Genomic DNA, 14,424 nt, shown 5'->3' with positions numbered 1-14,424 from the left:
CCAAGAAAAACAACCACCCCACAACGACTCAAGCCCCATTACCACTAAACTCACCTCTGATTGGATTGGGGAGAATGCGCCCATTGGAACTGCAACTGACCCCCAAAACAAGAGAAGAAACAGACAATAAACCCAGACGCATGGGAGAGGTAGAGAGAGATGCTGCTTCTGGAGGAGGTGAATTTGACTCTTAGGAACACAGCCTGATGCTGTAACTGCCATCTCTACAGCTCCTTGGGACTGTCCTGTTGCTTCTGACTTGAATTTTGTGGAGTCTGACCCGAGTGTTCCTGGGTAACTGTTCAAAATTCCAATGCGTCGCTGCACCCCCAGGGACTCCGGTGCAATTGCTCTGGGCCAGGCCACCCAGCCCTCTATTTGTGCAGCAGCCAGAGCCCCGGGCCTCAGGGGTGTGCTTCCCACCTGGCCCCCTTGGTTACCGGCTCTGACTCGCACAAGGGTCCCAGTGACCGTCTCCTCCCCCGAGTTTTCATCCTTCCCGAAGCCCCAGGGGCACGCTGGCCGGGTTCAACTTGGACCTCGCCAGACGCGTCTGTGAAATGGGTGATACCGATCGCACGGCTGGAGATGGAGCTCGGAGGAGGAATGAGCGGAGGGGGCCCCGCTTGCCCTGCCCCACGCAGCAGCGGGGAACGCTAGTCCTCGCTCGTCCCGGCCGCGGACGCCACCGCCCACCGAGACCCGGGGGAAGGACCCCGCCGCGACAGAGGGCGGGCGAAACTGGCTTCTCAGACTCACCTTCACACAACCAAAGTGAGAAGGGGCTGGGTAGGGCAGCGGAGCAAAAATGTGCGTGCACCGGTAAAAAGAGAGCCGGGACGCTCGGTTGAGGCACCGCTGGGATTCGAACCCAGGATCTCCTGTTTACTAGACAGGCGCTTTAACCAACTAAGCCACGGCGCCGCCCGCAGGAATACCGCGAGAATCTGCTCCCCATCATCATTTAGTCCATCGGCCGTGCGCATGCGCGCGAGTTTCTCGGCAGCAGGCGCATGCGTGGTGCCCGGTTCGGCTCATACCCACGGCTGAAGCCAAGGGGTCGGATGCGAAAGCCGGAAGCTCCGGGAGCGAGTGGTGCGCGAGGCCCCGGCGGGCTGGTCTTCCCGGTCTCTGTGGTGTCTGCCCCCAGGCGCGGAGCCGCGGTGGCCCGGTGTTTGGGGGATGCCCGCGCGAAGTCGGGCCTTCTGCCCTCCAGACCTGGTGCAGGAGCCCCCCCAGGCCGCCCGGCGAGGCCGAGCCCCGGGTGTCCGGTCGGGCCGCACACCCCGCCGTGGCTCCGCGGTGAGCACGCAGCGCAGCCATCGCACCGGCGCCTTCAGCCCGGGAGGCGGCGGCGCTCCGGGGCCGCGCTCGGAGACCGGACCTTCCACCGTACCGCTTCTCCCGCCGACCCTGAGCCGGGGGGCGAGGCCGGGGGCACCGCGGGCGCCTGAGCTGGCCATGAGGGATCGGGAGCTTCGAGGGGGTCCCGACGCCGCACGTGGGGAGGTTTGTGCTGCGGGAGCAAGCGGGGCCCTCTCCACCCCAGCTTCCCGCCTCCCGCTTCTGGGTCTCCTCTCCCGGACAGCGCAGCCTCCTCGTCCCGACACTTGCTAGAGGGGCCTGCGAGCAACAACAAAACCAAACACTGCTCACCCCGTTCACCCAGCGGTGCCTCCGGTGGGAGAGCCTCATCCACAGAAATGTAAGTCCCTGCAAGTACGTAGGCACAGGAAGAGTCACTCCGGTATTACCTGTAATAGCAAAGCCCGAGTAACAACCTATGTGCCCATCAGTGGAGCGCTGTTGGCACCTGCGGCGCGGCCGTGCCCCACAGCAGGGGGCGGGGGGGACCGCTTAGCGATAGGACTTCTCTTTGAAAGACAGCCCAGTTGCTGGGACGGCGCAGAGCGGAGCTCTGGCATGTTCGTACATCATTGATGTGACTAAATGGAGACATCCCGAACAGCCAGCTCCAGTCGGACCAGTCACCGGGGTTATGACTGAGGAGGGCAGCACCGAGCCCAGGACCTGCCCAAATAATGGCCACCGGCTTATGGTTCTCCAGAGATCTCGGATGCCAGTCAAATGACCCTAAATAAATCAGGCCCGGAATTAAGTTTTTTAAAAGAAACCAAGGGTAATACTCATGATTGACGGAAATCACGGGAGCCATACCAGATGGGAAAGGGAGCCCTTGCTGTCTGTGAACTGAAACCTTTGTGCCTTCCGAAGTAACTGATTGATGGAGTGTGTGGTGCACTGTGGAAGCAGGAAGAGGGCTGTACATCTGCGTGGGCATTCTGGAAATGGAAAAGTCTGGGGTGGAGAGCATGAAACATTCTGTGATGGCAATCCAGACCTCCCCCTGCACTGGGTCGATGGCCATCTGGGAGCATTAGCCAGGGAGGCACCCACAGGGCCCTGCCACACAACAGCCTCCTCCGCAGAGGGGTCCCCACACATCTTCCTATTCATTTGACAAAGCTTTGCTCAGGAGCTGCGGGTGCTGGCCTGGCTGCCCCACAGGGCAACAGCAGAGTCCAGAATGTGATCCTAAAAGGAGACAGAATGAACACCAAGACAGAAAGCTTAGAAGTAGCCAAAACGCTTCTAGAATTCACATGCCCACTTGTTTTCTAAAGGAATCTAGATTTATTTTGCATGAAAACTAAAAACAGTGTTTGATCCCCAAGGGTGCTGTGGAGCTGAGGCCGTGCCCTTGCCCCAGTCTGACATGCGCTCCCGGCCAGGGTCCAGCCCTAGAGAAAAACGTGCGTCACAGGTGACGTGCTCAAGTCAAGTCAGCAAGCCCAATGGCCATCAGTCATCTGCGCCCGGGCTGCCGTCCTGTGACAGTGAGTCTTCCCCTCCTGATAATGATGGGGCCTCTGTTGACAAGTCTTTGGCATCCATCCGGCAGAACACACATTGGGTGACTGTTTCAGAAAAGATGTCACTTTCGTAGATGGAGAAAGGCCTGTCACATACTTCACACTGACATGCAATATTTTAAGAGAGAAAAGCAAGTGCTGGTCAGAGAGGACCGAGGCATCCAGGTAGAATTCTCACACCAGCTCCACCCCCCTCGGGCTGGGCCAAGGTAGGAGCTGCCTCGCCTCTCTCTGCTCTCTGCGCCCACAAGGGGGGACATTGCAGGCCGCTGAGAGAGAATGCACACGGGCTTCTCCCTCTCTTCCCCCGCAGAAGCTATGCAGGTACGACCAACCCATGCCCTGGTACGGGAGTCCTAGGGGCAGGAGTCGCCAGCCACTTGACTGGAGAGGACAGGAGGTGGGCATCTCACCCCATCCTCTGCCCTTGGCAGAGCACAACTGTGGGGCCTCAGAGCTATCCTAACTCCCTGACATCCTGGGGACCTAACTTACAGAACCATGAGAAGTAGGCGAGATTTCTAAACAAAGCAGTGATTTTACCAGCTGAAGAAGGTGCTGAGCCTCCTCCTCTGCCATCTCAGCCTGTTTCTGGCCAAGGCCCACCGAGAACAGTGGATACAGTGGCAGAGCTCAGCCGCCATGTCTGCTTCCCGCACACGAGTGAGCAACACCACGGGCCGGGCCGTCAGGCCATGGGCAGGGGTCTCGGGGATGCCCGCCATGGCACCATCCCCCTGCAAGATGGCATGGCCCTGCCCGGGCACGCCAAGCCCCTGCGCTTTGCCACCTTTGCCCACTCAGGGCACTAAGGCCTGCGGGAGAGGCATCCACACCCCACCCAGGGCAGGCCCTCTGGAAAACTCTCGCTTCTGAGGATTCTTACATTGATTTTGAGCAAGACAAACACAGAGGGCTCATCTTGGGAACAGCTTCAAGTACGTCTCTTTCTTTTCTTTGTTTTGTAAGAGAGACGTTCAGTCCTTTACCTACCTTATTCTGTAGCATAATTTCCCGTGGCTCAACCCCAAAATGGCAGGGCTCAGAGGCTCCTGGGGGCCGTGTCCCAGGTGGCAGGTGGAGGACACGGGCAAGCACTGCTCTGTAGCTAGTCAGCCTCTAGGGCCCAAGGGCCAACATGGCCACAGAGGCACAAAGACAAGGTCCATGTCGATCCCACCCCTCATCTCCCTGCCCTGCAGTGCTGCTCCATATCAGCCATTCCCAGCAGTGGCTCCCAGCGGGGCCTTCTAAGAGGAGACGAGCCTAGGTGGCTCCAGGGAGGGAGGACTCAGAGGACCCAGCATAGACTCCTCAAGCCTCTCAAGGTGCAGCCAAGCGTTTGTACTGCAAGGCCCCCTCATAGGGACTGGGCCTGCAGTACCCAGGGATAGACTCTGTGGCCAGCCCTGGCGACACCTGGTCAAGTGTCCACCCTACTACCACCATCCTCTGCTAGAGAAAAACAGGCCCCTAAGCCCCTTCCATGGGAAGGCACTGGGGGCCTGGCCAAGGGGTCTGCTGCTGAAGCGTAGGCGGCTAATGCCATGTCCAGCTGTGTGCCTAGCCATGCTCCTCTGACTCATTTCACTCCTCAAACACCCCAGGCTCGCTCCTGCCTCAGAGTCTCCACACTGGCTCTGCCCGCTGCTGGGAAGTCCTTCCCCTAAACATCTGCACAGCTCACTCCCTCACCACCTCAGGTCTTTAACAAATGTTAACCTTCTCAGTGAGACCTATCCTGGCCACCCTTTGAAGTGTGACCAGCAGGGGCACCTGAGTGGCTCAGTGGGTTGAGTGGCTGACTCTTGATTTCGGCTCAGGTCATGATCTCAGGGTCCTGGGATCGAGCCCCACGTTCAGCTCCCTGCTGAGCTGGGAGTCTGCTTGAGTCAGATCCCTCCCTCTGCCCCTGCCCCACCTATATGTGCCCTTTCTCTCTTTCTCAAATAAATAGTCTCTAGCGTTCCCATCCATTCCCCTTGCCTATGTTATTTTTCTCCAAATTATTTATTGGCATGTGATGTACAACATATTTTTCGTGATTCTAATAAAGAAGCATGGTCTCCTCTTTTAGAACATAAGTTCCCTCAGGGCAAGAATTTCAATTTGTTTGTCTGTGGTTTCATCCCGTTGCCCAATAAATGTTGGTTCAAAGAATAAATTTATTTGTGGAGGACACTAAGGAAAGCCTTCATTGAGCTTAATATTACCCAATACCAACCTGTTTCACCTTTAAGCCCAGGGCCTTTTTGTACTCGATTACCAAAGGAATTTGGTCAATTTCTTCAATATTCCATAGCCTCATGGTTTTGTCCTAAAACAAGTTAAACAGCAAACCAGCAGTCACAAGATGGGCCCCTTCAGCTGGGAGGCCCCAGGAGGGTACATTGCATCCAGGTTACAATGTGAAGAATCCCAACCTGCAGAGGAGCAGAATTAGGGTGACCAACTGTCCTGGTTTCTCCAGACCATCCAAACTTTAGTACCGTTAAGTCCCACATCCCAGCAAACCCATTCCAGGGTGCAGAAAGTCCCACTTTTCCAAAATAGATGTGGAAGTTTGAGGGGAATGGACAAAATCCATACAGTGGCCCCCAAAACAGGAGCTGAAAGCAAAACTATTTTTAATGACAAATGGATATGCATAGATATATGATCCACCTTCCATAGTTGCTGTCAGTTTTCCATGACTGGCAGTTCACAGTAAGTTTCCACTAACGGGTCATCCATTACCGTGATTCACTCCACTTGATGGGATTTAAGTATCCAGCGTAACTGCATTGTAATCACAAGTGTTAATGGTCTGCCTTTGATTTTACCTATGCAACTGGTGTGCTGTGTTTCAAGATATTGCTAGTAATATTTTTAACATTGTGAATGTTATGATCATGTTTTCTAAGAATTCAAATCATGAAAATGAGAATAATCACAAGACCAATGCCAGCATGACCCAGACATCACCAGAAGCGACGGCTAAACAGCTGTGTTTAATGACAGATGGACAAATAAAACTAGACTGGGAGCAGGGGCGGCGTGGTGAAAAACCAGAACACATCATAATGCAGGGTACGAGGAAAAGAATTTGGAATCAGGTATGGTGGAGAAGAGAATGTGAAAGTACCTATGGACACTGAGCCTCACAAGCCTGGTATGAGACGGGCAAGTTCTAAGTCAGTTTTTTCATATTCCAAAAAGACACCAATGTGAAAGAAAATGAAATGGAAGCCATCCAGATTGGAAAAAAAGTAAAACTATCTCCATTTGAAGATTATATACCTTGTATATAGGAAATCTTAAAGAATCAACTAAGAAACTATTAGAACTAATATAGAAGTTCAGCAGGGTTGCAGGTTACAAAATCAATACACAGAAATCTATTGTATTTTTATATACTTGCAATGAACAATCTGAAAGTACAATCAAATAATCAATTCCATTTAGAATAGCATCAAAAAGAAGAAAATGTTTAGTAATAATTTTAACAAAGGAAGTGCAAAACTTATAGACCAAAAATGAAAAAAAATTATTGAAAGAAACCAAAGATGTAAATGAATAGAAAGATATCTCATGTTCAATGGATCAGAAAACTTAATATTGCTAAAATTAGAATAATCCACAAAATGTTCTACAGATTCAACACAATCTTTATAAAAATCCCAGATGACTTCTTTGCAGAAATAAACACACTAATCTGAAACATATGGAAATTCAAGGGAGTCAGAATAGCCGAAATAATCTTGAACAAGAGCAATGATATTGGAGGACATACACTTCCCTATTTCAAAACTTACTACAAAGCTATAGTTATCAAGATAGTGTGGTACAGGGATGCCTGGGTGGCTCAGTCGGTTAAGCGTCTGCCTTTGGCTCAGGTTGTGATCCCAGGGTCCTGGGATCGAGTCCCGCATCAGGCTCCCCACTCTGCGGGGAGCCTGCTTCTCTCTCTTTGCCTCTGTCTCTCAAGAATAAATAAATAAAATCTTTAAAAAAAAAAAAAGTGTGGTACAGGCATAAGATAGATGCAGAGGTCAACAGAATTGAGAAACTAAAATAAAGCCTCATTTACGGACAGTGGATTTTTTTTTTTTTTAAGATTTTATTTATTCATGAGAGACAGAGAGAGAGAGAGAGGCAGAGGGAGAAGCAGGCTCCCAAGGAGCAGAGAGCCCGATAAGGGACTCGATCCCAGGACCCTGAGATTATGACCTGAGCTGAAGGCAGACGCTTAACCATCTGAACCACCCAGGCGCCCGGTCAGTGGATTTTTGACAAGGGTGCCAAGAGCTAAAACTATGAAACTTTTAGAAGAATACACAGGAGTAAATATGGGTGACCCAGGATAAGACAATGGTTTCTTTGATCTAACACCAAAAGCACAGGCAACAAGAGAAAAAAAATAGAAAAACTGAATCTCATCAAAGTTAAAAACTTGCGCTTCAAAGGATATGCATCAAGAAAAGTGAAGATCAAAAAAAAAAAAAAGAAAGAAAGAAAGTGAAGATCTACAGATGGCCAGTAATCACATGAAAAGATGCTCGACATCATTAGCCATCAAGGAAATGCAAATTAAAACTACAAGACACCACTTCACAACCATCAGGATGACTACAATCAAAAAAATAATCACAAGACCAGAGAGGCTGTGGAGAAACTGGAACTGTCCTGCCCTACTGGTGGGAAAGTGAAAGACTTCAGCACTTTGGAAAACAGTCTGGCAGTTCCTGGAGTGATTAAACATACAGAGGTACGGTTGTGACCCAGCCGCTCCACTTCTTGGTACATACCCAGAAGAATAAAACACAGGTGTTCAAACAAAAACTTGTTCACAAACATTCATACCAGTATTATTTATGATAGCCAAAAGGTGAAAAGAACCAGTCCTGTCAACTGAAGAATGGATAAATAAAATGGGATATAGCCAGGTAATGGAATATGATTCAGCAGTTAAAGGAAATTAAGTACTTGCTTACACACGTTACAGCATAAATAAATCTTGAAAACATTATGCTAAGTGAAATAAACTAGTCACAAAGGGCCATTTATTGTATGATTACATTTAAATGAAAGGTCCACAATAGGAAAGTTAGACACATTAATAGAATAAATAAATAAAAACTAAAACAAGGGACACCTGGGTGGCTCAGTCAGTTAGGCATCTGCCTTCAGCTCAGGTCATGATCTCAGGGTCCTGGGGTCGAGTCCCACCCACATCAGGCTCCCTGCTTAGCAGGGAGTCTGCTTCTCTCTCTCACTCTGCCCCCGCCCCCCACTCGTGCATGCTCTCTCTCTCTCAAATAAATAAAACCTTTAAAAAAAAAACTAAAACAAAAATAGATTAGTTTTCCTAGCCAACACAGTAAGACCGAAAAAGGAAAGAAAAGGTATACAGATTGGGAAAGAAGAAATATTTGCAAAATATTGGGAAATACTGGGAAAGAGATAATATTTGCAAAAGACATATCTGATAAAGGCTATTATCAAAAATCTATAAAGAACTCTTAACATTTAAAAATAAGAAAACAACCCAGTTAAAAAAATGGACCAAAGATCTTAACAGGCCCCCACCAAAAAAGGCACACAGATGGCAAATACACATGTGAAAGATGTTCCACATCACATGTCATCAGGGATTTGCAAACTAAAGTAACAAAAAGGTACCACTATGCACCTATTATAATGGCCAAAATCTGGAACATAAACAACAACAATGCTAATGAGGACGGGGAGCAACAGGAACTCTCATTCACTGCTGATGGTACAGCACCTGGTGGCTTTCCTGCAAAACTAAACATACTCTTACCATACAATCTAGCAATCAAACTCCTTGATATTTATCTAAGGGAATTTAAAACTTAGGTCCACACAAAAACCTCCACAAGGATGTTTATAGCAACTTTATTCATAACTGCCAAAAGGTAGAAGCAACCAAGATGTCTTTCAGTAGATGAATGGATAAACTGTGGTACAACCAGACAGTAGACTATTATTTGGCGCTAAAAAGAAATGAGCTATTAAGCCATGAAAAGAAGAACCTTAGAAGAACCTTAAATGCATATTACTAAGTGAAAGAATCAGTCTGAAAAAGGCCATATACTGTATGCATCCAACTATGTAACATTCTGGAAAAGGTAAAGCTATGGAGACAGTCAAAAGATCAGTGATTTCCAGGGGTTTGGGAAGGGAGGGATTATAATGTGTCAGTGTAGGTTCATCAGTTATTCTAAATGTCTCACCTGGTGGGAGACATCGATAATGGGGGAGGGCCATGTGTTTGTGGGAGCAGGGAGTATAGGAGAAATCTCTGTACCTCCTCTCAATTTTGCTATAGACCTAAAACTGCTCTAAAAACACAGACAAGGGGTGCCTGGGTGGCTCACTTGGTTAAGCGTCCGACTCTTGATTTCTGCTCAGGTCATGATCTCAGAGTCATGAGATCTAGTCCCCTGTCGGGCTCCGAGCTCAGCACGGCGCCTGCTTGGGATTCTCTCTCCCTCTCCTTCTGCCCCTCCCCTCACTCGTGCTCTCTCTCTCTCTCTCAAATAAATAAATATTACTCAGGCATCAAAAAGAATGAAATCTTGCCATTTGCAATGACGTGTATGGAATGAGAGGTTATCATGCTAAGTGAAATAAGTCAGTCAGAGGAAGACATTATCATATGATTTTACTCATATGTGGAATTTAAGAAACAAAACAGATGAACATAGGGCAAGGGAAGGAAAAATAAGATGAAATCAAAGAGGGAGACAAACCATAGGAGACTCCTAACTATAGGAAACAAAACTGAGGATTTTGGGGGCGGGGGAGGGCATGGGGTAACTGAGTGATGGGCATTAAGGAGGGCACGTGATGGAATGAGCACTGGGTGTTATATGCAACTGATGAAAGTAACCATAAGTATTATTAGTACCTATGAAACTAATAATAAATAAATAAATATCTTTAAAAAATAGAAAAATAAAAACACAGTCTATTAAAAAGAAAAGTAGATTAGAGGTTGCCTAGGGCTGGGAGGGATAGGGAGATTGGAGGTGATGGCTAAGTGGTGCGGGCTTTCTGTGGGGCGTGATGTGTTCTAAAATTGATTGTGGGGATGAATGCACAATTCTGTGTAAATAAAAAAAGCCACTGGGAGGGGGGGAAGAAAAGCCATTGAATTGTACATTTTAAATGTGTGAATTGTATGGTAAGTGGATTATATCTTAATGAAACTGTTAAAGAGAAAAAAAGGACACTTTGACAGTTTCTTACAAAGCTAAACATAGTCTTACCATGTGATCCAGCAATCACACTCCTTGGTATCTACCCAAATGTCTTGAAAACTCATGGCTACACAAAAACCCACATACAGATGTTTATGGCAGCTTTATTCATAATTACCCCAAACTGGAAACCATCAAGATGTCCCTCAATTAAGAGAAGGGAAAAACAAACTGTGGTATACCAGACAGTGGAATATTATTCAGTGATTTTTTAAAATGAGCTGTCAAGTCATGAGGAGACAGGGAGGACCCTTCAATGCATATTGCTAAGTGAAGGAAGCCGGTCTGCAAAGGCCACAGACTGCATGCATCCGACTATATGGCATTCTGGAAAAGACAAAACTATAGACAGTAAAAAGTCGCCAGGGGTTCTGGGGATGAAGGGGAGGGATGAACAGATGGAGCACAGGGAATTTTTAGGGACTGAAACTATTATTTGAAACTGTCATGGTGGATACATTACATGCATTTGGCAAAACCCATACAACATAAAGAGTGAAATGTAAACTATGGACTTTAGTTAATAATAACGTATCAATATTGGTTCTTCAGTTTTATCAAATATACCACACTCAATGCAAGACATTATTTTTTTTTTTTAAGATTTTATTTATTTATTTGACAGAGAGAGATAGTGAGAGCAGGAACACAAGCAGGGGGAGTGAGAGAGGGAGAAGCAGGCTTCCTGCCGAGCAGGGAGCCCGATGTGGGACTCGATCCCAGGACCCTGGGATCATGACCTGAGCCCAAGGCAGACACTTAACGACTGAGCCACCCATAGTGGAAACTGGGGAGGGGAACGGAATATATGGGAACTCTCTGTACTAATAGCCCAACTTTCTGTATATCTAAAACTGCTCTAAACAATAAAATCTATTTTTTAAAAAAGACACCAGTACTCCTGAGGCAATAGTAACTGATGAATTAGTTTGGGAATACTGCTCAAATGATCACCCATTATCATATCATTCCTTTAATTGTTTTTATGGAATGGAGTGTAGTCAGCAGAACAATGCCCACCCCCCAGAAGTCCTCACCCTAATCCCCAGAACCTGTGAATATGTTAGGTGACATAACAAAGGGGAATTAAGGTTGCAGATGGAATTAAGTTCACTGATCAGCTGATCTTACAATAAGGAGGTTGTTCTGGGTTACCCAGACAGGCTAGACATAGTGACAAATGTCCTTAAAAGTGGACAACACAGTGAGAGGAATATGTGACTATAGAAGAAAGGCACAGAGAGATACAATGTTGTTGGCTTTGAAGATGCAAGAAGATGCACAAGCCAAGGAATGTGGGTGGCTTCTAGAAAGAGTAAGGAAATGGACTATTCCCTAGAGCCTACAGAAAGGAATACAGTCCTGTGGATGCCTTGATTTTAGCCCAGCAAGACCGTGTCATACTTATGTCTCACCGAACTGTAAGATATTCAGTTCTTGTTGTGTAAGGGGTAAAGTGTATGGTGATTTATTATAGCAGCAATAAGAAACTAACACACTGAGTAAGGGGCGCCTGGGTGGCTCAGTTGGTTAAGCCACTGCCTTCGGCTCAGGTCATGATCCTGGGGTCCCGGGATCGAGTCCCACATCGGGCTCCCTGCTCGGCAGGGAGTCTGCTTCTCCCTCGGACCCTCCCCCCTCTCATGTGCTCTCTTTCTCATTCTCTCTGTCTCAAATAAATAAATAAAATCTTTAAAAAAAAAAGAAAAAGAAACTAACACACTGAGTAATGTTACATTTCCTGAATCAGCAGGCACAACTAAATTCAAGTAAATGCCATGTGGGAGAACAAAAGGGGAAAGTGATTACATCCGTGTTGACCCCTTGCTGTGTGGAGCTGTCAGAGGCCACCAACAATCACTTTCCACAGTATATCAAGTGATTTGCCAAATCCCCGCAACCTAGCCCTTAAATACTTTGATTCAAAAGTTGGGAGTTTCAAATCTTCTTGATTTCTGTGAAGATTTTAGTGAAAATGCAGAAAACATAAAAGCATGTTGACATCTTATCCGAATACAAACTAGACGTTGCTCATCTATCTACATATTCAGCAGACAATGCAAATGTAAATTCTGGAAAATTCCATTCAGCCTATTAACTTCTTTCCAAAGTAAATGAAAAGATCTCACCCGCTAAATGGCCTGCACATCATGTATACCACATTCCAAAAAGCAGTGTGATTGGCTCACCTGTGATGTTGGGTCTTTTTTTTTTTTTTTTTTGAGAGAGAGAGAGAGAAAGAGCAGGGGGGTCGGCAGAAGGAGAGGGAAAGAGCAAATCTTTTTTTTTTTTTTTTTTTTTTAAGATTTTATTTACTTGTCAGAGAGACAGACAGAACACAAGCAGGGGGAGAGGCAGGCAGAGGGAGAAGCAGGCTCCCTGCCGAGCAAGGAGCCTGATGTGGGACTCAATCCCAGGACACTGGGATCGTGACCTGAGCTGAAGGCAGCGGCTTAACCGACTGAGCCACCCAGGCATCCCGGAAAGAGCAAATCTTAAGCAGACTCCCCACTGAGCACGGAGCCTGACTCAGGGCTCAATCCCAAAACCTGAGCCAAAACCAAGAGTCGGATGCTTACCCAACTGAGCCACCCAGGAGGCGCCTCTGAGGTCTCTCTTGATACAAGTTTTTAGTTGCCTTTCCCCTTCCTCAAAAAGTGTAGAAGCACTTTATAAAAATGATGACATTGTAGAAATGGAAGAAGGTGTCCTCCAAGATGGCTGTTATCATTGTCGCCTCTATAGACGATACTTAAAATGTGGGCCTGCCATAAAATCATACATTTAAAGTGTGGCACAAGAAGAATATCCTCTGGGGCGCCTGGGTGGCTCAGATGGTTGGGCGTCTCCCTTCAGCTGGGGTCATGATCCCAGGGTCCTGGGTGTGACAGTCTGGGTTGGCTCTCTAACAAGTTGGTCATGGTAGGCCGAGTCTTGCCCGCAGTCCCATGCACCTGGAAACTCCCAGACTAGAGAATGACATGGCTTTAATAAAGGTCAATGGGGGAGGGGCAAGGTGGGACCCCCCACACACACACACTTCTCTTGTGCTCACACCTGAAGGACAGACCTCGGGATAGTTCTTCTGTGCCACTGGCATGGGAATTCGAGGATGTAGTGACACAGAGAGGGAAGACCCACCTGGGAGCTCAAGGTGGTCTCTGCTGCTTGCCAGTGAGCTTGACGCCTTTCCCCCCGAAGGCCCCCCGTTGGCTCCATCACTCACTGGTCTGGGCAGGCCCTTGCTCCACAAAGCTCAAATATCAATGGTCGCAGATATAGAAATCCCTGGCAACTCCCCACCTGAGCAGACATAAGGACCTGCTTCCTGAGTTCCCAGCCAGCTCCCTACACTGAGTATGGCCTGGCGTGGGGGCTGGGGGGAGGGGCCTCAGACTGAGCCAGCCCAGGAATTTAGCTTGACAGTAACAGTTCTATGAACACCAATTCTCACAAACGTGAGAGAGATTGTAAGTTACTCAAAGCTTGGCCACTTTTACCTTTGAAGCAGACAGGACCCATTTCTTGTTGTTGCTAATGGCAACGTCTGTCACCCAGTCACTGTGGCCCTGAAGAAAAATAGAATTTTAACAAGCACCTAGAGGAAAAACCTTGGTAAGCACAACAAAAACAAAAGCACAAAGTCAGGACCCCAGTGATGCATGCATTTAAGAGTAACTAATTGTGCTTCCCTAACGTCACCGATGACATTTGACACGAAGTGTAAAGGTGGATGATGCACGTGTACATTATGGCACTGTGCTCTTTAAGATAGTACTCTAGTTGGGGCGCCTGGGTGGCTCAGTTGGTTAAGCGACTGCCTTCGGCTCAGGGCATGATCCTGGAGTCCCGGGATCGAGTCCCGGGATCGAGTCCCGCATCGGGCTACCTGCTCGGCAGGGAGTCTGCTTCTCCCTCTGACCCTCCTCCCTCTCATGCTCTCTGTCTCTCATTCTCTCTCTCTCAAATAAATAAATAAAATCTTTAAAAATAAATAATAAATAAATAAAATAAAATAGTACTCTAGTTTTTTAGCAGGATGGAAAAAGAGTGACTATATTCCCAGCTGGTCTCAGAGCACCTCTTGCAGGTTTTCGTTTGCATTCTCTGTTCTGGGAACTAACCACTCCGAGCTCCTCCTGGTAAGGGGGCTTTTGCTTCAAATCACTGCAGACTTATCCCCAGTGGCCTAAGCAAATGGGGGGTTATTTTCCTTGGGTAAAAAGGAGCTCAGAGGAGAGAGACACTTAATGACGTCAGGGCTC

The 14,424-nt window shown here is 47.6% G+C and overlaps 1 protein-coding gene and 1 non-coding gene across 2 annotated transcripts in view; both read right to left on the bottom strand.

Annotated features, from left to right (window-relative positions):
* Nucleotides 1-850: 850 nt before the first annotated feature.
* Nucleotides 851-924, bottom strand: TRNAT-AGU (transfer RNA threonine (anticodon AGU)). Its single transcript has one exon. It is a non-coding gene; the product is annotated as a tRNA-Thr (tRNA).
* A 1,797-nt stretch (nt 925-2,721) lies between these two features.
* Nucleotides 2,722-14,424, bottom strand: part of WDR88 (WD repeat domain 88) — a 46,557-nt gene continuing 34,854 nt past the window's right edge. Inside the window, exons 9-11 of the mRNA XM_045892137.3 lie at nt 13,660-13,728; nt 5,119-5,211; nt 2,722-2,997 (exon numbers count right to left, since the gene is read on the bottom strand). Of these exons, the coding sequence (XP_045748093.1) occupies nt 2,824-2,997; nt 5,119-5,211; nt 13,660-13,728 (336 nt within the window). The 3' untranslated portion in view covers nt 2,722-2,823. The remainder of the gene's footprint in view (nt 2,998-5,118; nt 5,212-13,659; nt 13,729-14,424) is intronic.

This window comes from Mirounga angustirostris, unplaced genomic scaffold (assembly GCF_029215605.1).
Source record: "Mirounga angustirostris isolate CCGP_5_RB_7025 unplaced genomic scaffold, mMirAng1.0.hap1 SCAF_16, whole genome shotgun sequence".
In the NCBI taxonomy this organism is placed as follows: Eukaryota; Metazoa; Chordata; class Mammalia; order Carnivora; family Phocidae; genus Mirounga; species Mirounga angustirostris.
The sequence above is the reverse complement of the archived record's forward strand: the minus strand, read 5'-3'. Positions and strand labels throughout refer to the sequence as shown.